A 27,979-nucleotide genomic window follows, 5' to 3' on the forward strand; every position below is an offset into this window, starting at 1 on the left:
AATTATTGTACCATAATACCACCAAATGCCCTATATGAATTTAAAAGCTTGCAATAACCAGTTTTACGTAATAACTACCTCAATTTTATTCTCGTTCCAATTTTCTTTCATTCTACAGAAACTAATATGCTTTAATGAAGAGCATATTTCTTCCATCATGTGTAAAAATACGTCTATATGTATGTATAATTGTATACAAGACACCCTTTTCAGGTCAATGTAATTTGCTTTTGGTCGAGATTGTTTTTTCTATACATAATTGGACATTTTTGGCCATTTTAAGGATATAAATAACAAGTATATTTTGCTATTGTAATAATACTTATAGAAGTGATAAAACTTTTTTTATATTATATAATAATGGAAATAGTGTCAAGTATAATCATAGCATAAGAATTGATTGTTTTAATCACGATATACATATATGTATATATATATATACATATATAGTGTTCTTCAAAGGTATTTTTTAGTTTTCACGAATCTATTTTTGCTCAACATTCTATTCTACTCCACTCAATATTATTAAACTTATCATATTTTTATTCTTTCAATAGAATCATTCTCATTTTGGTGTATACTCAAACTTTTAAAAAAACTTATATGATCTTGATGGAATCGTTTCAGTGGGTCACTTTCTGTACCTTTAAAATCATCAATATCTTTGAATCTTTATGAAATCGTATAAGTCAAAAAATTATTGAGTATCATTATTCGATATAGAAGTTTTATTAAATTAATCTTCAAATTAAAGATGTAATATCCTATTGCGTAAATATGTTGCTGATGATCGTAATGTAACTTGGACGCCTGCGCGTTATTATAACACGTGGAAAAGGAAACAACGAGCTTAATAGAAACTTTTAGTATCGTGCCTTTAGTCTTAGTGAGTACTTTTACAAGAAAAACTCATGAGATTTTTTATTTATTATTTTTGTTAATTGTTAAAAAAAATTTGATAAAGATTCATTATGGGTACACAAAATGATCCATTGGGTAGTTCAACTAATCAAAGTGGTCCAACCACTGCTTTGCAAAAAGAAAATAATATATATGAAGATAGACCCGGTACCAAAAAAATAATTAGAATTATTACTGTTATGGCGTATTTATTTTCTGTCAGCTTTATTGCTATTGTATTGAGTGCGTATTATATATTTTTGTGGCAACCACCAAATCCACGATTAATTTATCGAGCACATGTAATGGATGGTGTTCATGCGGATTTTTTAATACAAAATCCATTTGAAGAACAAAAAGTCATTGATAAAAGAAATAAAGATCAAATTTTTAAGGAAACTGTTTGGAATGAAAATTCTAAACAGCGGAAATTTAATATTTCTCAACTAATGTCTTCATATCCAAACATTGTTAAAGCGATGACATTCGAAAACTCATCTATGCAGATAAATGAAAATGAAAATCACAATAATATTTTTGATAAACGATCAAATATCCATAACTCTATGAACAATCAATTTGAAGGTTTGAAAACAAAGAAAAATTTTGAAATCACAAGCAGATCATCTCCATCAAACTACATTAATGCAACTAAATATTTATTGATGACTACTCAGCTTAAAAAAAATTCGAGAAATAATAATAGTTCTCAAACTTCCGGTAATAATGTAGCTTCTCATGAGTATGTTGTTGGAGACAATAATATAAACATCAAATCTCTGCCACCATTAGGCTATCATCCAATCACAAAGTTGCTCCTACCTCTCAACCAAGGTAAGACAATACATTCGATAATATAAGTAGTAAAAATTAATTTAATTCTATATTCTTAGTTAATTAAAAATTAAAAAAGACCATATATACTCGTTAATGTACCCTACTGAACTCATTGAAATATCTATCTACTCTTATATAATAAACACTCAATATTGGATTGTGTAAATATAAGGTTTCACATCAAATTAACGAGCTTTTCAATCATCGTTTAGAGGATTACAGATTAAAAAAAAATGTGAATAAAAATTATTTACATTATTTACTAAGTAAATAACAAAAATAATTCAATAAAATTATTAATAATATAATTTGTCTAAACACTTGTATATAATATTTGTTTAATCACAAAGAAAAATTATTAAAAGCTAATGTTCTGTGAATATCTCAGCAAATAACATTTAAAAAAAAATGAATAAAAGCATTAACTTCGACAGGACTGGGCGAAAAATTCTTGCGAGAAAATGCGCAGAATCAAACTTGATTCTGTATATATTCCAGCATTTTGTATACATTAAACTATCCTAAACACGCAAGTCTTGAAATAGTCTTGACTGTTTTTATAAAGAAACGTAGATTTTGGTATTTCAAACGGATTAAATGTAAAGAAAAGTCAAGTTCTATAATGTTGGTGATAGAATGCTGACGAAATATAGTTAGGAATGTTTCTATAAACTATCATTACTTGAAAACGTAACATTATAAGTGACAAAAGCAATAAATCATTCAACTGAGGGTTGTGTCTCTATAAAAAAAAATTAATCTATTTTTTTGAATTAATTAACAATGCAATTACCTCGAAAAATGAGTGCCCAAAATGTGATGGCTAGTATTACTCGAAGTTTAGGCACACGTAGTGCGAGAGAATCTCACATGAAAGCATCGAATGAAATAAAATTTGCTGGAGAAGAGAGTAAAGACAAGCTATATGAGCCAAAACATCGGAAAAAGGCTTTTCGAGTTATGACAGTGATTGCATATGTTATATCAGTTAGTTTAGCAGCAATAATTTTATCACTTTATTATGTATTTATTTGGAATCCTAAGGATCACACTCAGTTTTCATTGAAATTAGCTCATAGGTTTAACGTTTCGTCTAAAGTCGACTTTTTCAATATTTCATTAGTACAAACTACGCTTGATTCTATTACAATATTAAATGGTAAAATTAATTTTAAACATACATTTTAACTTTTGTTGTTTAATAATCAATGATATCTACATTATTTCTCATTTTATATTTCAGAAACTTATGGAGAAAAATCATCTCAAAAGTCATCTACGAATCAAACAAAATTGATCGATAAATTGAAAACTATTTGTGCATCAACGCATGACGGAACTTTAGAAAAATCAGAATCAAGAAATTTGGATGATAGATCAACAATTGATCCTGTAGTCACAACTGTAAAAAATAGAATTTTGGAATTACATGAGAAAAATATAGATGAAAAACTTTAACTAAAAATATAATTTAATAACCAATTAATTAGATACAAAAACTTGTAAATAATTGACGTATAAATTTTTTAAGTATATAAATTAGCAGAAAAATCTTAACTAAAATTAATATAATTTATATTAGATACACTATTTATAATTTTTTCTAATTTTTATGATCAATACTCATATATTTAATATTACTATTTCTATTATTAAAAATAATAGTAAAATATCAATTTCCTGTTATTATTGTATGAGTGGATTTATCAGAGGCAATCATTTTAGTAAACCGATCAGTACCGACGACAGCTGATAAGTACATTGCGTCATATTTACAATATAAAGTAGAAATTGTCATATTACTTTTAGACTTTGCTAATGAATTTGGATCAAATTCAAACATAAAATTACATAACTCAGTGTAAAAATTTGGAAATAAAGGTGGTGCATAAAATATTATATGTTTAATACCTTTTATACGGATTCGACGAAAGAAGTGAAATCGCTCAGAATACAAGAGAAAATGAGCAGAACCATGAAAGAACATATCTCTTGCACGAGCGATTTTATTGTCTTTTGAGTATTCACAAATTTGTACAAAATTTAGTTCCTCCTTTTTGAAATAATTTCTTAATTTAACATAATCAAAATAGGAAGGTATATATACAAGAGTATGACTCATCATACTATCTTTATATTGTGGTAATATTTTTTTTATAAAAAAATCAAATCTTGTATTTATAGCTTGCGTATGACTACTTGCATTAAATTTATAAAATACTTGAGGTAATTGAACTATTACCTGACTTATAGAACCTGTTTGTACATTATTCATAACTTTTATTTTACCTGCATAGTTGGCACATTTTTTGTTAAATAAGGCATGTATTTCTGGTGTATGTATACTAGAAAATATTAATGTTTGTCGATAATATTTAGACCATCCATTCACACTCCAACTCCTAACTCGAGAAAAATCTGTGCCATGAAACTTTCTTGGTTGAAGATGTAAATGGCTCATAATATGTATCAAATGATCCCAATTTTGCATTAACAGTATATCAGCTTGATCTATAATTAATAACTCTAACGATGCCAAATAGTCGTAGTCACGATCTTCTTCTCCAGCAGCTCCAATAAGCAATCTTAATCCCAAGGGTGAAGCTATTATTACATCTGAAGAATAAAATTCTGAATAAAGTTTAAGTGTTTTCTTGGTAATTGAAATGCCAATTTTAAATGTATCGTCGGTATTTCCTGAGAAGGTTATTTCATAATCTTCAGGTTTTGGGTTTGTCTTTGGCATGAATATTGTTTCACCACCATATTCTTTTAAAAATCGTTTTTTATTCATTACAGAACCATCACTATTATCACCAAATAGTATAGCAATGAGCATCTCAACTATTTTTAAACATGAATGACGAAATGGTACAATTATTAGCACTTTGGGTCTCACTAAACCTTGATCACGATATTCTTCTGGTATTTCACTCATCGTTCCGTTGTTCATTTTAGATAACTTATTATTGTGATGTAAAATTTTACTTCTAGTCTTTAAAAGATGATTCATGACATGAAGACAGTATGTAAACATAATTTCCTTATCGTTTGAAATTGTTCTTTCACAAAATAGAAAATCTTGATAATTATTTATAATAGAAAATAATTCTGCCTGAATCGGTGTTAGAATGTTTTCATTGATATTCTGCATATCTTTGATATTAATGTAATTTGCTTTAGTAAGGTTATTTCGTATTTGAGATTTAACATGTAATCCATTCCAATTAATTTTATTTATTTTATTTGGAACGTTACCAGGTTGTGCAAATTGTTTTACTTCAGATAATAATATTTTTTGCTTTTTCTGTGGCGGACTCGTACTCGGAGGTTCAGATTTAGGGATATATACATTAATATTACCTAGAGTGGGCCATTGCAATGAATGGGTTTCAATTTTAGGAGATTCACTTGATATGTTTTGATATAAGTCATTTGCTAAGTCATAAAGCAAATGAATAACAAATGGATCTTGTAGGACAGACTCATCTTCATCAGCTTCTTCCTCCTCATTTTCAATATTGTCATCTATACTTTTTTTTTGTAAATCAGTCTCTTCTTCTTCTTCTTCTTCATCTTTCGTCTCAGAATCTGAACCTAGTATATCACTGTTGTTTTCTTCAACTTCTTCTTCTTCTTCTTCATCATCATCGGATATCACAGCTGATTGTTGAGTGGATAACTGAACTTCATCACGTTTTTGAAACGTATTTAATAAACTCTTCAAAGAGCTTTCATCCTCTTCACTTGATTCATCCTCAAAGTTATCTGTATCTTTATGTTTCATTTTGTTATTTATTAGCACATCACTCTTTTTTGACCAAAAAAATCTTTTTTATTTTTGACGTGTAGTTATATGTGTTTTTTAAAAAAAATAAACTACACTCTTGCAGAATCTACAAATTAAAGAATAGCATTATTGATCATTGAAATGTAAAACATTGAAATTTATTTACCTACCAATGAGCTTAATTGTTAATTCAACAGTAAAGTTATTATTTGTAAATATTGTGGAATCAGAAATTCATACACATAATCCAAATAAGAAACACGTGTACCAGACGAACGAAAGCACAAGCTAAGAGAAAAACCGCTTCCTCACAGCTGACTCACTTTTAAGGTGCATCCACAATAATGCGTTTACCATTTTTGATGTAAATGACCCTTAACAGACTGCAAGCGCCATCTATTAAATTAGCCACAATTATTAGTCGTGTTCGTCACACATTTTCATGGAGCATGCGAAACGGAGCGCATGTGCAGTACTAACTTTTTTCGCAATTTGGTACAGTATATTAGTAAATAATGTATATGATATTACGCAAAAATGAGCTCGTGCGCATGCTCCATAAAAGTGTGTGGTGAACACGACTATTGTAAATTTGCATACACTACAATGCGTGTAAAAATGGGGGTGTGACCTCTTTTTGAAATTCGTAAAGTGCGGATTAATGAAATATCCGTAAATCAATAAAATTTCAAATAAATAATCATGATAATTATTTTTAAATATTCTTCTACAATAGTAATCTTTTATTTTCGTCAACATATAAATGTCTAAACTTGAATTATCAGATTCGTAATCGTTGAAAAATTATTTAAGATCCTTTCCACTTGGTTCTTTCATTGTTTATAAAATTTTTATTTTTTTTTCAAGAATAATATTTTGAATTTGAAATACTTGAGCGCTTTCTAGTGACAGTATAACTTGTTACATTTGTGCGGTAAAGGCATAAGGCGTAAAACTATTGATCAATCAAGGGTAGTTAAAGGGAGATAGACTTGGTAAAATAGAACGGGGGAGTTTGCGTGCGCGCGCACGCGAAAAAAAGAAAGAGAAATTTATGGATTAAAAAGGGTGAAAGAGATAGCGAAAAGTGAAAAAAGATTACAAGAAAATATTCTGAGTTTAAGGACAGCTGTTGTTACTTAAATAATTTTTATTTTTTTCTAATTAAATTGACAATATTTATTTTATATTTTATACTATTATCTTGACGAATTCAAGCAACGATGAAAATTTAAATTGTGACAATATATTGAGTAATAGTATTATGTACTTTAGATAATCAAAAATATTAGTGAATTTTGTTATGAAAAAAGATTTCAAATATGATGGTAAAAACAGTGATTGTCATACACAAAATGTGTCTAAAAAGCCTTTAAAATGAATGAAATTTAATAATAAGTAACTTAATTATTTTATCGTCTTTATTAGTCATTCACAGATTTTCAATGCAAACGTTGCGAAAAAAAAATAGCCCATGCAAATGTAAGTATTACTTTGTCTCTTTTAATTACATTATCTTTCATTCAAAATTAATTTCGTATTTTTAATAAAAAAAAAACAATATCTCGATAATTCAATAATTATTTCAATTACGTTCAACAAGTTTAAAAGTATCTGAAAAATTGTCAAGTTTTTTTTTTAATTGATGTTATATTCTATTTTAAAGTGTTCGATTTTTCAATTACCCTGGTAAGAGTTAAAAAAAAAAGCAAAAGTCTTCTCTCTTATAAAACCTCATTGTGATAGTATTTTTCCATCAGTAAATAAAATCTTTGTTACAGACAAAAAAGAACCAACCCGATTTCTCGGGGAAGGTGTGTCATTCAAAGCGAAACTTATTGGGATTTTAGAAGTATCAGAAGCACGGGGTGATAGAATGTGTCAAGCGGCTTTAGCCGACTTAAAAATGGCTATAAGAGCCGCTGGAGAACATAAACAACGAATCGCTGTTCAAGTCAGCATTGATGGCTTAAGATTACGAGATGAGAAGTCTGGGGTAAATATATTTTTTAAAAATTTTTCAGTTTTGGATCTTTATCACATTTCTTTGATTCATTTTTTTTTCATTTTAAAATTGTGATTTTGTATATTTTTTTACCAGTAATTACCACTACTTATCATCTTAATAGCACTTGGTAAGATTTTGGAGCAGTCTGCTGTAAGGCTGATCAAACCTGTCTGTGTTCTACTAGAGATAGCACTCAAGGCCCCTTCTCTCGGCCCTTCTCCCACTCTTTTTTTTCGACAATCACTGCGTACATCAATAAAATGTTGATATTTCAAGTTCTAAATACTGAGTTAAATATTTCTTTTTTTTCAGGAATGTCTTTATCATCATCCTGTTCATAAAATTTCTTTTATTGCTCAAGACATGAGTGACTCACGAGCTTTTGGTTACATATTTGGATCTCCCGATACAGGTCATCGATTTTTTGGCATCAAAACGGATAAAGCAGCGAATCAGGTTTGTATGATTAATCAATATTATTATAATTATTGAAAAAATATTACTTTTAATAACCATTTATAAGATAACATAGTTTCAATTCAACATAAATTAATAAAATATTTACTTTGATTTTTAATAGGTTGTTATTGCAATGCGTGATTTATTTCAAGTAGTTTTTGAATTGAAAAAGAAGGAAATAGAACTTGCAAAACATCACATTGATCAGCACAGTGCAAAATTCCATACTAATAGTATTTTCGTAGAACCAGCGCCAGATACTAAGGTAGTATTATTTAATTTAATAATTAATATTTAAGATAAAAAATATACTTTATGATTTTTTATCTATCAGGGTGCAGCTGGTGCTGAAAACTGTATGCATCGAGTTAGATTAATGAATGCTGAAAGTGGAAAATTGATTGATAAACCAACCAATGATAGTGATGGAGTAATGGCTGATCTCCTAGATCTACAGATTGAGTTAAGTTCGATACAACAAGGCATTCATCAAATGGATAAATTAACTCCAGATCATCCACGAAGTTCTTTAGAAGATTCATTTGAATCTGATCCATTTGGCGATTCATTTATAAATATGAAGGTAAAACTAGTGTAATGACGAACAAAATGTTAATTATTTTTTTGCAATGAAAATAATGGGATTTTTAATATTTTTTTAGGTTCAAGATTCAATACGTCCTATTTTACCTCCTCCACCTTCTTCATTAAAACGCGGACATTCTGATCGTCAACACTCATCAATGCATTCAAATTTACCGAAAAATTCAACCTTGTTAACGAGTCAAACATCATTACCATCTTCAGAGCATTGGCTAGAAAAAGATAGGGATAAAAATTTGTGCGATAACGAAATTCAAGATATATCAAATACTGCTTATGATGAGAAAAAAAATCACGTAAGTCTAATTTATTAAACTCAAGTGACTCGGAGTTTTCTAATAAAAACTTTTCTATTGTATTTTAGAACAATTCTGTCTTATCCGGAGTTCAGGATAAAAGTCCACAGATTGATGTTTTTACGGAGTTAGATCCATTAGGAACAGGATTGAGTAAGCCTTATATTGATAAAAAAGATTTCTTTCAACATTTAAAAAATCCACCAAAACGAGTTTTAAAGGATCTTGTAACTACAACTTCAAGTGATATTTTCCCAACTCATTTTAATGTTTCGATAGGTACATCTGGTGAAAGTATATCTGATAAAAATAATTTCGAAGAATCTATTAGCAACGAAAATTTTGCTGATTTTGGTAAATTTGAAATTTTGGATAAAAATATATCTTTAAGGAATGAAGTAACAGAAATCGACGATAAAAAGAAAATTACAAAAGATTCACTATTAGAACCTGTTAATTTGTCACCAGAAGATAGTTCAATGTCGAAATGGACTCCAACTAAATTTGTAGAAGTATTAGAAAAAAGTGTTACAGATGATTTTCAAAATTTTGAAAAATTGTCAAGTTCAAATAACCAATTTTTTAACGAAAAGAAAAGTATAGATTCGAGTATACCGGCCAATTGTAAAAATAATTCAATCGATAAATCTTGCCCTATTGATTACTCAATAATAAATGATTCCCCAGCTTCACCATTACGCTCCTGCTCATCTGATGCTAATTCTCGATTGTCAAGTTCAAGTGCAGAACTTGACGTCGTTCCTGAGCCACCTCCACGATCAACTGCTAATGTAACAATTGATCCTCCGCCTCTTCCTCCAAAGCAATCATCAAGCAGTACAAGTACAACATTATATTCACGACCAGCCCATGATTTTGGTAATAATTTATTAAAAAAAGACGAAATGCTATCATCATCAGTTAGAAATGACGAAATAAAAGATCATCAAGATATAACTACTATTTTTAAAACACATAAACCTACGTTAATGTCTAAAGATACTGATGAGTTCAAAATGACAGACAATATGAATAGAATACCTTCTTCCGTTCAACAAAGTTCCGTCACTACTGTGACATCTTCCCTATTAACATCATTGGTTCATCAATCATTAAATTCCGCAAATAATATTCAAAAAAATTCATCTTTTAATGATTCTCTCAATAATTCTGCATCATCCAAATTTGCTGAGTTAGCAACGTATTTGAATATGAATGTTTCAGATTTAACAACTTTAACTCTTCAGCAGCTAAGTGAATGTATAGCTAAATTACAATTACGTGATTCCCAACAATCAATTATTCCAGTTGATGATTCAAAGGAGACGAATGATAGTGACCAATTCATGCAACCGAAAAGTTCGAAACCTGATCCTAAACCTCAAGATGATGAAAATTATGACAAGTATGCTGTTTTCAGAGAATTATTGGAAATTGAACATACTGATCAGAATGTAGCTCCGAAAGACACACCACAAGTAATTGAAGATGATGAAAAAGATAAAATAGAAGAAAATATAGAATGTGAAAACGAGAAAAAAATTGAATTTAAAATGCAAACTTGTAATGAATCGCATTCTGATGTTTTAAAAAGTGATGACACAAAGCATAAAAACTCTGAAATAATTCCTAAAAAAGACGAAAGTAATGTAGTACCAACGAGATTCGAAAGTGTTTATTCGCCAGAAAAAATAGATGATGTTGAGTCCAAACCAGAAAAAGCGATAACTGAACATAGTACGGTACAAACAAATACAACTGACTACTTCACAGATGTTATAAATGAAAGTAGTGATAAAACTGAAAGTCGATCAAACTCTACTGCACTAAATGATAAGTATGCAGCTCTAAGGGAAATTGCAATTGAAAAGGAGCCAATCAATGAGGAGTCATTTGATCCAATTGAATCATTTGGTGAAACTACAAAAAATAATATTGATCAAGATTTAATGAAAATATTTTCAGTTTCACAATCTATGACTCCAAGTCCTACAAATAATAATCAAAAAAATATGCACTCACAAGCTGTATCTACAAATATTTTTGAAGAAATAAAAATGTTGAATAACAGTAGTTCCAAAGGTAATACAAAAAATATGAGTGCAAGTGCATGTGGCTTTGAAGATGTTTTTTGTCCGTTTACAAATCCAAAAAAGGTTGTTAAAGAATCTAAAAATCACAATTGGGCTAAGTTTGATATTGATGCTTTCCAATCAGACAAACATCGATATGAAAAGCACAGTTCTTCAAAAGGAACATCACCATGGTCACCGGAGGAAAAAGAAATGAGCAGTGAATCAGTATTTAAAATATCTACCAACAGGCATTCTGGAGAAAGTGACAATGAGTGGAAGGATGAAGAGGAAAGTGAAGAAAGTAATGGCATACCAAAAGAAGGACGGTTTTATAATGGAAAACATTCACGATTGAAATCAAGCTGTGGGAAAATGGTTTATTATGATAGCATGGCAAGAATGAGTGATTCAGAAAGACATTGTAGAGAAAGAATGAATAAAGAAATGTATGAAATGCCTTGGGATAAATATAATCATCGATTTAGATTAGATTCCTCGCCGTGGCATGAAGATGAACGATGGGAAGATGAACATAGAATTTACACACTTCGAAAAAATCCTTATGAAGAAGATGAATGTATGGCCCATCGAAAATGTAGAAATAGTCAAAGATCACCATGGCTGGGAGAAAGAGATGCATATAGAATGCGAGATCATTCACTTTATGAAAATGATCGAAGCAAAAGAAGAATGCCACTTTGGAGTGAAGATGACAGGGATCAAGAAAAATTCAGTAGTCAAGAAAGTATGGGTTACGATGATGACGATAGATGGTCAAGAAGAGAGTATGAAAAAAAGCGACGAGAAGAAGATAGTAGGTTTTGGGGGCGACATGGTGTACCAGATTCAAATTATCCTGTAATGTATCGGAAACACAATCCTCATTATTATAGAAACAATAGAGAGCATTTACCTTGCGAATATTCTCTAAGCTGGGAGAAAGATCATTGCCATCAAGTTGATCATTCACATAAGTATAGTTTTCGGAAAAGAAATTGGCCGAAAAGACCTAATAGCGCTAATGAAGATAGGCATATCGATGTTATTTGTACAGAATCGAGAGTTAAATATGGGGTATCAAAGTCTGAATGTAGTGATAATGATTTAGAACATTATCGTCCGTATAGATCTAGAAGCCGTGAAAGTTATTGGGATAGTGATCAAGAGTTTGATAGTTGGGGAGACAAATTTTATTGGCCTGCTGATGTTGAATCAAAAAATGAAAGTGTCAATCGTAAACGAATGCTTAAATATAAACAACCAGAAACATCTATTAAATCCCAAAATTCACTTTTCGAAGATGATTTTCTTCAACCAGAAGAACAACCATCAACTGGGCCAATTAACTGCAAACCTAGTCCAGATAATTTGAAACGAATGCAGTCGTCTAGTCATGAACAATCTATTAATGAGTGTATGAATTACGATTTATCAATGTACGGACAATCTAGTTTTTTCAAAAGTGACTTAAAAAAGAATTCTAATGCATCTAGTGAAGATCCAAGTTCACATGCACCAGAGTCAAATGTGAATCCGCGCTTAGATGGTTTCCCAAGTAACATTAAGGATTCACCACCAATAGATGATTCAGTATCAGATGAGCAAAAAGCATCAGCAGTAGATAAAGACATAAAAATCAACGAAAATGTATTTGTATTAAAACCTGATGTAGAAACTGATGCTAATATTGGGGTACATTTAAAACATCCAAAACAAACAAAGTGTCATAGTAATAAATTTAAAGAACATCATGGTATTAAAAAGTCTGAGTCTGTTAATATTTTTATTAGAGAAAATGATCCATTTGATGATGATGATTTCTTCAATTAATAAAAATATTTTCATTTTTATTCATTTTAAATGTTATAAAGTTTTTTAAATGAAAATGTAAAATACACTCCAATAAAACGTATAGTTTTAACGTTTGCTTGCAATTTGGAAAATTTTAAAGGCTTACGTGAGCTGAAAAAATTCCTACTTTTTTATACTCGTATGGTTCATCAAATTATATCTAAGTGTGCTATTTTCGATTTGATCCTAAATATATTTAGAATTTTATATGAAGTTTACCGTAGTTGATTACTTGTAATTATGCTTCAAATATTTGGTTTTAAGAATTTATTTGATTTATCCAAAAAACAATTCCAAAGAGGTTTATTTGTAAAAAGTTCTTATAAACTGTGTGAAATTTTGTTCCAAGTTATACCAAGCAGAAATGATATATTATAAATTAATCTAGCTAATTGTCATTATCATCTAAAGAGGGGAATGGATTTTAATTCCGGCGAAAGTTTCCCGTACCATATAAAAAATTTTTGTTCACACAAATAAATAATAAATTTTTATATTAATTCAAGTTAAACCTTGAATAATAAATTGACGCTACAACAATATTAGTACTTACTTTGCATAAAACATTTCATTATTTTTGTTAAGTAATTTAGATTCTATCGTTATGAATCTGTATTAAAATTTATAAAAACTAAATTATTATTGAAATAAAATTCTAAAAACCAAACTCATATGTACAGATTTTTCATTAAATCCAAACATGTAAAAAGGTAGTTGCTACTTTGACAATGTTGTATTCCAAAATTTATATCAACTATTCCACAATCTTTAAAATTTTTTCCAAATCATCCATTCACCAACATCTTTTAATAGCTATGTCGAACAAGTGAGCTTTCATTTTATAATAATCAGTATAGAAACTTTCAGCAACAGGTGAGTTGATTGGCGTTCATCATTTACAAAGCATTTCTAACTCAAAAATTTATTCGAGATGAGCATCTTCATTACATTAACTATCACTAGTTGATGCTGAAATTGAAAAAGTTTTCTTTTTGATTTTTGTTTATTGACGTACTAGTAGCCAAAAAATAATAATTACATTGTATTGACTACGAGAATCTAAGCCAAAATTTCAACATATAAAAATTCAAAACGACCTGTAATGTGGTTAGCAGATGAGAAGTAGAAGAGAGATCAATGAACGTTATTGGTTTGTGCCGGAAGCAATAATCAAGTAAAGAGACATTTAGTAGAGTAAGCGGTTATGTATTCTCAGTTTCTCATTTTGAGAGGATATATTGAATGCTGCTTCAATAATCGAAATGAATATCGTGTTTACTTGAACACAGAATGCTTTTATTAAAATAATTACAACCCTACTAACGATTTGTCTTTGATCGTAAAACCAAGATGAAAATTACCTGTAACTTATTCAATACAATAGAAGGCTTTGTTGCCAAAATATCCATTTTAGAACTATATTTTTTAATAGAATATTGAAGAACCTTTTTCTATCATCCATGAAAAGAGTGTTATAAATTTTATCTTCTAAAAGGAAGTTGCTTGAAACTTTGAGGTTTGGGTGACATAGCAGCCAGCAAACTTATCATTACTCGAGGTGACTGGAAAGGGTTCGTTGCCTTTTAATAAGGTTTTATTCTAAACCAGTATTATTTTTCAGCCATTATCGACAACTAACTACTGAAACTAAATGCGTATATGTTGGCTACCTATTTATAAATAATTTTGACGCTGAGTACATGTCATCAACTCTGTATTCATCCGATTCCGATAGCTTTAAAGCTAACAACACAATCGGAAATTCAATGCAATTTGATAGTTCAACTTGCAATTTGGTATAGAAAATACTTTTGTAGAGGATTTGATGAGGATTATTCTAGATAAAAAATGTTTCCTTTGTGATCGTCACATAATATTTGGTGTTCAATGATAATTTTATGATTTAAAAGATAATGTGATGTAAATACAAATAGATAGCACAGATAATAAAATTTTGGTTTCGATTAAAAATAAAAATTATAAATAATTTTTCGTTACATTGGAATAAACAGTGAATGTAATTCAAACAATTGATCATTGAAAAAGTAGACATTACGAGTCAACAAACTGTAATTCATACAAACTGTTGATGTTTTTTTGCTTTACTCCATTTCCAGAGTTATTTCGTATCTATAAAAATTTCCACCAGTATCATCCTGTGGGTCCAAAGGGAGAATGATATCCTACTCAGCATTCATAACTAGAAAAAAAAATCTTTATTGTTTCCAGGTCCTAAGTAGAAGCTTTATTTTTATCATTTTCACGCCTATTCTTCTATCTTTACTTCAAAAAAAAATAGTTCTATTGACTCCCTCAAAATAAAAAAAAATTAAAAAAAGGATTTAATTATAGAAATTTTCGAGGAATTAATACTCTTTACTAAAACAATCCTTTCTTCAACTATTTTCCAATAGTCGAGTCCTTTTTTTTCAGTCGACGTTTTATGACAGAAGCTTGAAAGTCAAAGCAGCTTTAATATTTCGACATTTAAGCTCAATGGTTGACTGAATATGTCTCAAGGAGACAAACAATATCTTTACACAATTTCTCTATTTCATATCAACAATTTATTTCAAACCAACTATTATGCTTTTACCTTCATTTAAATGTTCTTTGTGGTGTTGAAGAGCATAAGTGACGTGTAGTAATTTGCACAACTACTGTTTTATTTGGACACTTCAATAAAGCCATTTATTGATTTTTAATAGTAACAATTTTTAAAACATTATTCAAACCAATTTCAAAAATTATTTTAAATCCATTATTTACTTATATTTAATTAAAAAATTTATTGTTAATTAAAAAATAAAAAAAAAAGCCCTAAGCAAATCAATTTATGTTGATAAATCACTTAAATTTCAATATGGAGGGGGATACTCACAGTCACCGCCCTTGTAATAATGGTGGGGACTATGATTATACCCGCCTCTTGGTTACCGCCCCTTAGTGATGAAACCTAAATCAATTCACAAGCCATCTCTTGTACAGTTCACGCTTACCATCAGCAAGATCGCTTAAATCCGGATTTTATTTTTTTAATCGACTTTTTGTTCACTCACGTGTTGCTTGCTGTTACTTTAGGAGTACATCTTATAGCGCGATTATACATTGATACTTTTTGATAAAATTTCAAACCAACTGCAGGAATAAATAAACAACCGATTAACGATCAACCACTAATACCACTTTCACCGATCAAGTTTTTCAAATCAGTGTTAAAAAGATCAAATAATGACAATAATCTGCATGATACTGATTGCCAGGTTGTAGTGCTCAATAATTGACAAGGATTGTTTCAAGAATGACTATTGTAGTGATGGCAGTGTGAAAAAGAAGACTAGATGATGTTGAGAGAAAAAAGTTGATCGATAAGATGAAATATTATTTAATGAAATCATTAATTTGAAGAGTGTGTTTGCAGAAGTGATTATAAATTATTGGAAGTTGAAATAAAATATTACGAAACTGTAGGAAAAAGAAGAAGCTACAATCCAAAAGTTCCAGTTGATGAAGATAATATTTTGGGTGATTCAATTGAACAATGACACTAGTATAATTTTAGAAGATTTCAAAAAACATCTTATCAATGATTTTAAATAAAATATCATAATATGTGATAGAAATAAAGCAGTGTATAAGATGTAATTTTAGTTTATGATTTTAAAATGCAAGGTGGTGATATTTTTATTCCATGATTCATCCTTGATAGATATTAAATAATAAAAAAAAACTGTCAATATGGAAATGGAACCTTTAATGATATCAAACACTTCTTGTGATGGATGTATTGATAGTGACAAAGATTCCGATAGCAGCAGTATGATTGTGGATCCAGTAAGTCTTGATCAAAAAGACTTATCACCACATTTACATAAAAATATGAATATGCCATCGCATATTGGTGGGACTACGAAGAATCGCAACAGAGTGGTTAAAAAAAATTATTCAGTCATTTCAGGAAGTCAAAAGTCTGGCCAATCATCATCATTTCCATCAGAAAGAATTTCATCAACACAAATAAAACCACCTTACTCATACATCGCTTTGATAACAATGGCGATTCTTCAATCACCACAAAAAAAGCTCACACTTAGTGGCATATGTGAATTTATAATGGCACGTTTTCCTTATTATCATGAAAAGTTTCCTGCTTGGCAGAACTCTATTCGACACAATCTATCATTAAATGATTGTTTTATAAAAATACCTCGGGAACCGGGTAATCCAGGAAAAGGAAACTACTGGACACTTGATCCATTAGCTGAAGATATGTTTGATAATGGTAGTTTCCTTCGACGTAGAAAAAGATACAAAAGGCCACCACCACATTATGTCTTACGAGATCGTACGATAATGGCAACATTTGCTATCTGTGGTGATCGTAGTACATGTCCAGGAGTTAATCATACTGGTGGATTAACGTATCCAAACTCTAGTACTACAACATACATAACATCACCACCACGACTTCCAATTTTCGATTTTCCACCGACGACACTAGAAGCTTTGAAACTTGGTGCATTTTTGGAACCACCACCACCACTTTATAAACCAGTGCCACTCACTGCACCTCATCAACAGATTCGTCAACTTATAACTAATTCATCAACACTTCCAACAACCACGATGACCACCAATATCGCTGATCGTCTTGCTATATCCATCAATTCAGGAGGCATTGATAAGAAAACTAGTTTCAGTATAGATGCTCTCATTGGTAAACAAGCTCATTCCAATCAGAATATAACTGGTCTTCTTGATCTCAGTTCTCCAGATCATCGAGAAATAAGAAGTCAAGTATCTGCTTTTTCACCCCTTGTTTAACCACTAATATTATCATTGATTTATAATGATTTTATTATATTTATTATGTATTTAAAAAAACAAAAAAGTACATTCGAATAAGTAGCTCTAGTAGTCCATTATATTTCTACGAAACGTACAAAAAGTTTAATGTATGTAGTTTTTAGATAAAATAAAATGTCCACGGAAGGCTCAAGAATTTTAGCTTGTTTGAAGAATGAAAATATAATGCCTAGTGGTCGGCTCTTTCAAGTGATTGGGTGTTTTCAATGTTTTAATTTTAGGCTAGACTCAGGTTTATACTTTAGCTTAAAAATTGTAAATTGCTTATATCAGAAATTCACATATCTATCTTATTGATCAAATCACCAAAATGTATATTGATAACGTAATTTATTCCAAAACTCGTGTTTCTTTGATAGTCCAATTTCTCATATTATTTTTTTTTCTTATCATTTCAAACTTTATGAGAATAATATTTGGATATTGTAAGATGAGACATTAGTATGAGTGAAATCATAAAGAAAATAAACTAAAATTATTTCATGAATAGTATAATTTTTTTTCTTTATGAAAATTGTTGAACAAAACTAATATATATGAATAAATAAATATATATATATATATATACTGGTCTAAACTGGTTGAGCGATTACACTTCATCAAAAAACATGATTGTATGTGTTTCTTATAAATAAATCTAAGAAAATATTTAATGGTAAATAATAACATGTTTAATGCCCATTACTATACATTTCTTTAATTCATCAAATAAATTCAGTTTTAGTATAAATATTTAATTATGAATCTATGTGTTATTTGCACATCTCAACGTTTATATTGATATGATGATGGCTGGAATATATTAAATAAGTAAAATACGAGATAATATTTCTTACATGTAAAAAATTATACACTTATTACTATTAATTATTATTATCATCATTATAATAGTTATTATTATTATTATAATTATTTCATTTGCAATATATAAACGTTTTTGTTCACTGTTAAGATAATTTTTAGATTTATCTTCATCGTTAAGTTGATTAAACATTTGGAATTATAAGCCATTTTGCATGAAACATATTATATTAATATATTCATTAGTGCAATTAAATATTTAGTAATTTTTAAAAGAAGGAAAAATTAGACTTGACTTGAAACATACCTCTAAAATACGATCAGTAGTTTGATCAGACGTCAAAATCTATGAACAGATGTTCAATCAAAAATCGTATTGGTGTTTTTGTTTCATTAATATATTGAATATATTTTTATATATAGAAAAGAAAATAAAAGTTTGGAGCATATTGATTTTAACTCAATTATTAGCAAACAAAAAATCAATTTTTTTCATATGAATAGCAAATATCACAGAGTATTTCGTAAAAAAAAAAATTTATCCCCCACATTGCTCTTGAAAGAGTATTCCACAATCTAAGCTCCACCCTGATTTCTTGTATCAGTTGGTAAAAAATGCTAGAAATCAAAATATATATTTCAGACAATGCAAAGTAAGAATTACCTAATATTATTTCACAATTATTATTATTATTATTCAGAATAATATTTTTATGGCTTCTATTTCTAATTGTCTTTGTTCTATCATTTATCATGCGTTCATTATTTTTATGTTCCTTTAGTCTAGATAATCCTGAAATTGTATTGGATAAATGTAGCTATGAATCTACTTTAAAGGATGAAAGTTTCTGTAAAATTAAACTTATTTATCTCAACAAGAATAAAAATATGGATAATTAGTATTAAAAAATACATGTCATAGAATATTATCAAAGTTTTCTCTAATGTAAGAGTATTGTTTTTTTTTAAGAATACCTTAAAAATTACTGAAAATTCTGGCAATACATGAAGAGAATTACAATAACAAAACTTCTCTACATTTTGGAGTAATCCTGGAACAGTTCATTAAATTATAAAAAAAAAGATTCAGATTTACTACAAAATTCAGAGTAGTTTTTGTATTTGAATTCTTTCTGTATATTTAAAAAATTTTGGAGTAAAAATGATATTTAAAAATTTTTTAAATTCCATCAAGTAACAGATAAGAGTGATATTTTAGTGGCAAAGAATTACTTGATTAAAATTGAAATTTATTATTACTTATTAAGCTTATGATAGATGATTTTATAATTGGAAACCATATTAAAATAATTTTTACTCCAAAACATTTGAATTGTATAAATGATAACCTACTCAAAAATTGATAATTATAAAAAAAATCACCTTTAATAATAACTTAATACTATTGGATAAAATATTGGTAAATTAAATAATAGAAAACCTGTGAACATTTCCTATCTTAATGACAAAATCTGGGAGTCTAATTATTTTAGCTTTACGAAACATTAATGCGGCAAACAAAAAATAATCGTATTTTACGTCTTTATAGTCGGCACAAAATTTAATTATTTTAATAAACTAAATTCTAAAAGAGTTATATATAATTATAGATTAATAATAGTTAAAATATATTAAAAACTTTTTTATAACATAACACTGCATCATATAACATAGTTTTATTGTAATTATTATTTTGCAAACGGTGTCAATTATGATTATGAGTTATAAACAAAATAAACTATTCTATTTGACATAAATTAAAATAATTCCATTTAGACTCAAAATTAGAATAGATATAAATTTTATAAGAAAAAATTATCGAATTATATAATGCCATTTAAACTGTTATGTATCAAAAAAATTGCTATAAAAAAAATTTTTATTCTAGTTATAGTTACGATGATTCTTATACACAAAAGATAAATAATGAATAACAATGGCTCCACTGTTCGAGTTGACTTACAACGTTCGCAAGATTAAAATAAAACAGCCCTTTGCCACGATAAAAATTACTGTCACTTAATAAATTCAGTTTTACCTCGAAAATTTGATTATTCCTAAAATCAATTTTACCCTACCGAAAAATAATATCTTATTTTCTCTATAAATGTTCTCAGCCAATATTATTATTGAGATTACATTGAACCGAACATCATCACTGTGAGTTTTGAACAGAAATTCAAATAAACCTTGATAAAGAATCGAAAATTTAAATATTTCTTTTCCATCACACATATGAAACTATTTAAAATATTTTAATACACTCATTCCAGGTGAGATTTGTTTAAAACACTCTTATTAATATAATCTATCAATTTTAATAATCAATTTCAGTATCTGATGTTGCCGACAAATATTTTGCTGAAAAAATACCATTTATTTTGCATTAACAGCAATATTTTTATCTACTAAAATAATTAATTTATATTTTTTTAAACAAATTGCTAATCATTTGAAAAAATTAATATATGTAAATAATTTATTTATCAAATAGTTTCAACTCAGACATTTCGGTAACGTTTCTTTCTAAAACCTATGATAGATCATCATCAACTACACCTCATCTAAGCATCTCCAAGCTCCTTACTTCTTCGGTATAAAATCTATCAAGAAAAAGTCTAAAAATTAAATACATTTTTCAGTCAAATAAATAAAGACTTTTATTTGAAAAATCACATTATACTGATCGTCTAAATTGAAGAATACAGAATTTACACAAATGAATGATATCAATGACATTATTCAACCCTACTGAGATAATCACATCAAAACCGTAATAAAATTTTTAGAAATAATCGTTGATCGTTTAAAAAGGAAATTAATCGAATGATTCAACTCCAGCTTTATTTCCAAAGAATCAATTAAGAATAAAAATTATTATTCAAATAACATAAATTGCTTTGTAAATTCAATTTAAACTTGGAAATGAGAGACTGCCATGATGGACACTAATGAGTCAGATCATTTTCTTAGCAGATATCTATTTTCACAAAAAAGATAATGCCAAATAATTTAGCAAGCTTCATAGTGATGATTTGTTAAAATAAATTTGCGACTTAAGTGATAATGAATATTATAAAATCAATGTTTTATTTTCAATTATTTAAAAATCAAGTGTATCATAGTTGCCTTTAATTGAACACAATAACCTTTTATTGAGGTTTGAGTTCATAAGATTATTAACCGAATAGAAAAAAGGATGCAGACAGTAATATATCTATATATAGGTTTAATTTTCTTAAACTATTTGTAATATGATTCAATCCTCACACAATAAAGAATTGGTAGACACTTTTGTATTGTGTGCTCAATCACATACATTGAATAAAAGTTAGGGGTGCAGTGCTCATTCAAGTGTGTCACTCATACAGTTCTATAATTGTTTTATTCATACCCTGCTCTTAACGATCTTTTCTTTATTTCTCTTACTCTATTTAAACTCTATGTGAGGTACACTTGTTCTATAGCCACCGGCATTATACTCATCATCTGTTACCATAAACTCAATAGGTTAGTATTGTATTTTCCCATAATTGTACCAAACTAATATACTTCTATTTCGTACAATATTAGCATATCTCTGTATTATGTGTATCTTTTCTGGAAAAAATAGAAATACATTTATCAAATCTACTGATTACTTTCTGGCAATTTGACTTCTGACTCTTATCTTTGATTTTCTCTTTGGTAAATGCACTTGTTCATCACTCCAGGACCATGAACCTACTGAACTCATCACGAAACCTTGCATCTGAAAAACAATAAAATATTAAAATAATAAATAATTGGATTAATTTAAGTTGGTATTGTTTTTGCTCTGAAGAGAATACCTTTTCTAATTCTAATCTCTATAATATTCTTGTAAAAACTGAGATAATGTCTAGACATGAATAAAGTGTTGATAAAATAACACTTTTTTGCAGTGCAATTATTTATCATGAAGCTGTGATTGATTTATTTCTTCTCAGATCTTGGTAAATATAATTTTAGGAAGACATTTAATTGAACTGTATTAATAGGTCTTTATCCTACATTACTTACTTGTTTAACGCATTAGGCAATCTCAGTATTACTTCGTAAAGCCTCGTGGGAATGATCACATGATGTGCGAATAATAAGAATATGTATAGACGAACAAGTAATGTTTACATAAAGTACTATTAGTTTAAGTATTTAAAATACTTTATCCACTCGTTGTATCTACTGATTTTTTTCAATATTGCAATACACGACATAGTCATTAAGTTTTTTAGACATTCGTTCACAATATTGTACCTATAAAACAATTTTTATTAGCATTAAGTTATTTTCAAAATTAACTCTGATTTAAATAAAAATTGGAATCCAAAAGTTGGTGAATGAACTTGAGTTTGAGCAGAGATATTAAGCCCTAGCTAACTTGTCAATTAAAGTTCGACTGAATTTTGCTCACACATACTAAAGAGAACCTGTTTCATTGCCTTTTCAAGTTTAATGGTTTAGCTAAATATGTGGAAGCTTTACATAACAAAGGGAATTATGTCTCTTTGATTTAGAAACAAATTTCTTTCAGAGCAAAAAAAATACTTTTAATTATAAGCAGGTTGAATAATAATGGTAAATTGGTGAATACTTGCAGAATTTTCCAGTCTTTTGATCCAAAGTCCTCAGTCTGCTGCCAGTCCTCCTTTGAACCTCTTTAGACCGTCAACTTTGATAATTACTCTAAAGCTTGTGGTCGTTCGGTTTCAGTGACTCCGCCGGAGGCTTCAAGTCCTCCATTTATGTTGCAACTTACAATAAACAATGGTTCCTTGATTTTCCACCAAAGATACTTAATATGTAATTCATGTCAATATCCCTTAAAATCCTTCTTTAAAATCATTTTAGTGTCATATACATGTTTTTGCAGTTTTATTCTAAATTGCCATAATCTAGATGACTTTTCATCTGTACAATAAAGATTAAAGCTTTATAATTTTTAGAGAGAAATATTTTCAATGGATAATTAGTTACACTGCTGGATAAAAAATTAATAAAAATTACAGTGCAGGTTAAAACACTTTTTTTATAAAAAAGAAACTTATATAAATTTTTAATGAGAAGTTGAAAAAGTATAAAAATAAAGTATTACTCTTTGCAATCTGGGGATGATTATTTTTAGAGTAAATTTAATTTTAGAGTAATTTGTTACCGGCCACAGAAATGCCTTGGACCAACATAAAATAATTTTTGTTCCAAAATCTTTTTCAATACCACGATAAAACAATTTTGATTGAACTCAAAGTAAAATAAATAAAGCTAATAATATTTTTAACCACCTAAATATCTAACATATTTCGATGTCAAAAGGTTTAGCTGCAAAATCTTCAATCATTATTCCATACATACATTCATTCGAAAATTCCAAACACCATACAATAATGTAGTAGAACAAGACAGGCATTCTCAGTTGATGACATCCAGCAAGGTAGATGCTATATATGTCTACATATAAGTATCAGTGAAGATGTAAGAATAAACGACAAAAATATCAAAGAAAAGACGAAGAAGAAGAATGGAACAAGTAGGAATTGCTATCTTAACTGCCACAAAGCAGTGATAACATTTTCCCTCCCAGATAGATGCCTAGCAACCCTCCACCAGGTTGTAATCAATATCTGAATAACATAGTACCGTTGTCATGGACACTGCTTGAACTTGCCACGCCCCTTATATAAATATGGCTGCCAGATGGGAAAACCGAAGCCAATCTAACAAGAAACAAGACGTTTAAACTATTATAAATATGAATATGTAATTCAAGAGAGATACTTTTCTCCATTTGATAAAATTACAACCTATTTATACTTCCCTTTCATGCTTCTACAATGACACATTCTAATTGATGAAGTTGGAGTTTGCTAAGAATAATTAATAATAAGCTTTTTCAGTTAAATTGAATCAGCAATTTTGCGAAAACTTGATGCATGAACATATTGTTATGCATACATATTTATAAGCAAGTATGGTATATAATATAACAAGATGTTTAGCAAACGTAGTTGAGTTTCTTGAATTATTTTGTTTTATCATGATCCTACTAACAACAAATAAGAGTTTAACTTGAACAAAAAGATAAAGAATAGCGGTTGTACTGATGTGACGTAATCATTTAGACTCTTTAAATTTATGTCAAGTGTATGTGCACATGGAATGTAATATATCCTATTGACCACGTGACGGTCACGTGCCAGTAAGTGTTTGTTTCGGTTTGTCATGTTTTCACGTTTTTGAGTTTAACGAGTTATAGTCTCCTCTTTCTTCTCAATTGCTCATTCCAGCGTTCAACATTGATGATAGCATGTTAATGATCACAAATAAATTGTAACTCTCAATACAAAATAAATGTTAATGAAATTTTTTGAAACATATTTTCAGAATTATTTAATAATTATGAAATGAACAAATAAACAACTGATATTTACAAATGTTATTGATGTACAGGATGACGATAATAATTGTCATTCAGCTTATTTACTCTAAAAGATAAAAATAATTTTGTCTTTTGATCAAAAAATTACTCATCTGAATTAAAATGATATTTAAATACTTCATGGATTGTTATAATAATTTTGATTAATTTCGGTGATAATTTAAGGTAAAATAATTTAGCGAATAATATTTATTCAATTGAAATAAATAATTTTTTTTATCTCTATTGTTACTGATTACTTTAGACATGTTCCATGTAGGATAAATTAATAGTGATATTTTATAAATTACAGAGTTCATAAACTGATAAAAATAAAAAAAATTCGAAAAATGTTACACTTAAATCAGCATGAAAATTTAATAAATGTTTGGTAACAATAAGTGCTAAAAAAGTAGATTACGAGGGAGAGTAGATAGTGTAGAAAAGCAGCTGTTATCTTCATCATGATCGAAGAATGTAATATTGTCACCCCGTGTGACAAGAGTTGCCTACGTATTTCTACTCATCAAGGGATTAGAATGCAATGAAAATCCACTCGTTTTTCTACCCCTATTTCCAGTTTTATTTTCAGTGATTAAACTACCTCATCCATGATGTATAAAGCACTTTTTCATGACACTTTATGATAATGACGGCAAAAAATTTATGAAGGTAGCATTTTTATTGACCAAGTTTACATAAAATGATAATTAACTAAAAAAAGTTTTTTGAAGAATGTAATCATTTTGTTGGATGAATTTAATTACAACTGATCTGACGAACACAATGTAATACTGAAGATAATAAAAAGTATTTCATGTGAAAATAAATATCCATTCAAGCATGTGATAATATACATAATCGAGCGAACTCAGATAAGTTTAAATTTGATTACACGGGAAACAATATTGTTGTTGATGGTCTGAGTATTTAGATAGATAATACCTTTTATAAAACGGACATTTAGGGTATTTTGATAAATATGGCATCGACAATATATCATTATTTAAACTTTATTTAACATAATATCCTTATTTTTTAATTCTCACAATTAGCATTACAATTATGATCCTAGTTTTCGTGGCTAAAAAATATTTTAAGAGTGATTAAATACAATATCAGTACAAAAGGGACTTAAGTGTATTTTGAACAAAAGAATTTTTTGTTTCCAAATATTTTTTAATTTATAACTTTAAAGTATTTTATACAGTAGTTATGTTTATTCAGCCTTAGACTTAACACTGTCTTTATAATGTAAAAATACAAAAGAGAAGAGAAATACGCCACCCATCATTGAGAAGGCGCTCACATAGTAAGGATATGCACTTGGAATGAATCGTTCATACTGTGTATGTTGCAATGGTCGAACTGATACCTGAGTTGTACTATATAAATGTGTTAAACCAATTCTGTTATAGTCTACTTTAAATTGATAAACTCCATACACATCAGGAATTTTAAAACGAGCTTCGTATTTTCCATAACCTGATGGAGTCATAGTCATGCGAACGAATGGATCAATTCTAACAAATTCCAACTGTACATCATTTGCTTCATATGGAATCCACTTGTTTCCTGATAATTTTTCAATTGTGATTGAATAAATAACATCATCCATAATAGTGTAAGCTGTTGGAGGCTTGTGCTCTCCAATTCTATGGTGACTGACTGTAGATACTCGAATAACACCATTTTCTTTGAAGACCCACTGGGTCATTTCTTTAGCGACTACTTCATTTCCAGATTTATCATATTTTTGACCATCATTAGCTTTCTGAACTGGACTAGTGAAGGCTTCATCACTGAAGAAGTAAAGAGATCCAGAGAATAAAACTCTAGCATTATTTCTTGCTTGAAGAGCAGCAATTAGTAATGTATTTTTTCCAACAGCATGAGGATATTCTTTAATTGGGTGTTCAGGATTATAAGAATATGCAGAATTAGATGCTGTGAGAAGACGGAGGATTAGAGGATTTTCCGGATCCGCAATTAATCCAGTTCCTTCATAAAGTAATGGAGCAACATTTTTGCTTCCGACTATTACAGGAGCATCTATAAGATTGTCAGGACCAGTGACTATTTTCGTATGATATGCACTATCACTAACATCATAATTCAAATGATCAATGACTGTGGCTTTTTCTTCATCAATTTCAAAACCACATTCACTAGCTAATTCTCTCAAAGCATCTCCTGAATTTGATGAACTTGCTACCAAAACATTTCCTCCATTATCTATAAAATCGGTGATAGCATCGATATTCAAAGCTCCTCCAAATTCTTCTACACTTGGTGCAAAGATAATTAAATGATTGTAGATGAATTCTCCATACTTTGAAATAACTAAATTAGCATCATCTGCAAGCTTGAAAGTTAATGTGTAGTCACGATCTGAAAGAATTGGAAACAATTGTAAATATCTATTTGTCATATTAATAATTTGTTTACTTAAAATTTAACACAAAGGTACTCATGTTTATACTAAATATAAAAACATTATTGACAACTTATAGTTCTTTTATAAAAATTTTAGTAATTTTTTTTTTATCATAATAATTCAGGTTAAAATAATATATAAATGATAAGCATTGTGGAACATAATACATGAGTTTTTCATACCTTGAAGCCATTTAAAAAATATTGAATGCGTTTCTTTAATAGCAAGATTATCAAGAAGAACTAAAGTTGGTCCACCGGCATTAGCGAATGTAAAAATGCAGAGAAAACAAAATAAATTACAACCAAAACCCATGGCTTTCGGTATTTGTTGGATAAACTACAATGAACAATGTGCCACGAGAACTAGAGTGTAGAGTAGAGAATTATTTGTAACGGAAGTGACATGTCACAAGCATTATCTAACCTATTAAACTTTTTATTAAGAGATAGGAAACAGAAAATGATCATTTATCGATTATGAATATTATTTTATTGAATAGAGAATTAATTTTTAATTATTATTTATTTTATAAAAATAAAGAATTTTCTTAAAAACCATTTAAAATTTATAAATAAGAACAATAATTCTACTGATAATGTATCAACATGTTTTACATGCTT

At 28.7% G+C, this 27,979-nt stretch overlaps 5 protein-coding genes across 5 annotated transcripts; 3 read left to right on the plus strand and 2 right to left on the minus strand.

Moving 5' to 3' along the window:
- Positions 1–512: 512 nt before the first annotated feature.
- Positions 513–3,258, plus strand: inaF-D. The gene is made up of 2 exons (XM_035084996.1): positions 513–1,734; positions 2,981–3,258. The coding sequence occupies exons 1-2, from the start codon at positions 972–974 to the stop codon at positions 3,193–3,195; spliced, it is 978 nt and encodes a 325-aa protein (XP_034940887.1). The 5' UTR covers positions 513–971; the 3' UTR covers positions 3,196–3,258.
- Positions 3,259–3,327: 69 nt separating this feature from the next.
- LOC118067960 (digestive organ expansion factor homolog) lies at positions 3,328–5,835 on the minus strand. Its single transcript, XM_035084992.1, has 2 exons — positions 5,698–5,835; positions 3,328–5,633 (listed from the first exon to the last, which is right to left on the minus strand). Exon 2 carries the CDS (start codon positions 5,522–5,524, stop codon positions 3,410–3,412), a length of 2,115 nt encoding a protein of 704 aa, XP_034940883.1. The 5' UTR covers positions 5,525–5,633; positions 5,698–5,835; the 3' UTR covers positions 3,328–3,409.
- Positions 5,836–6,453: 618 nt separating this feature from the next.
- Positions 6,454–13,386, plus strand: Dab (DAB adaptor protein). The gene is made up of 7 exons (XM_035084995.1): positions 6,454–7,009; positions 7,309–7,523; positions 7,848–7,991; positions 8,116–8,259; positions 8,329–8,577; positions 8,657–8,893; positions 8,962–13,386. The coding sequence occupies exons 1-7, from the start codon at positions 6,973–6,975 to the stop codon at positions 12,796–12,798; spliced, it is 4,863 nt and encodes a 1,620-aa protein (XP_034940886.1). The 5' UTR covers positions 6,454–6,972; the 3' UTR covers positions 12,799–13,386.
- A 2,974-nt stretch (positions 13,387–16,360) lies between these two features.
- On the plus strand, positions 16,361–17,982 carry LOC118067929 (forkhead box protein D3-like). The gene has a single exon (XM_035084951.1). The coding sequence runs from the start codon at positions 16,558–16,560 to the stop codon at positions 17,641–17,643; it is 1,086 nt and encodes a 361-aa protein (XP_034940842.1). The 5' UTR covers positions 16,361–16,557; the 3' UTR covers positions 17,644–17,982.
- An 8,095-nt stretch (positions 17,983–26,077) lies between these two features.
- On the minus strand, positions 26,078–27,795 carry Ost48 (dolichyl-diphosphooligosaccharide--protein glycosyltransferase non-catalytic subunit Ost48). The gene is made up of 2 exons (XM_035085043.1): positions 27,539–27,795; positions 26,078–27,310 (listed from the first exon to the last, which is right to left on the minus strand). Exons 1-2 carry the CDS (start codon positions 27,669–27,671, stop codon positions 26,139–26,141), a joined length of 1,305 nt encoding a protein of 434 aa, XP_034940934.1. The 5' UTR covers positions 27,672–27,795; the 3' UTR covers positions 26,078–26,138.
- Between the last annotated feature and the right edge of the window lie 184 nt (positions 27,796–27,979).

This window comes from Chelonus insularis, unplaced genomic scaffold (assembly GCF_013357705.1).
Source record: "Chelonus insularis isolate UGA/USDA-ARS -01 unplaced genomic scaffold, ASM1335770v1 contig_398_pilon, whole genome shotgun sequence".
NCBI lineage: Eukaryota > Metazoa > Arthropoda > Insecta > Hymenoptera > Braconidae > Chelonus > Chelonus insularis.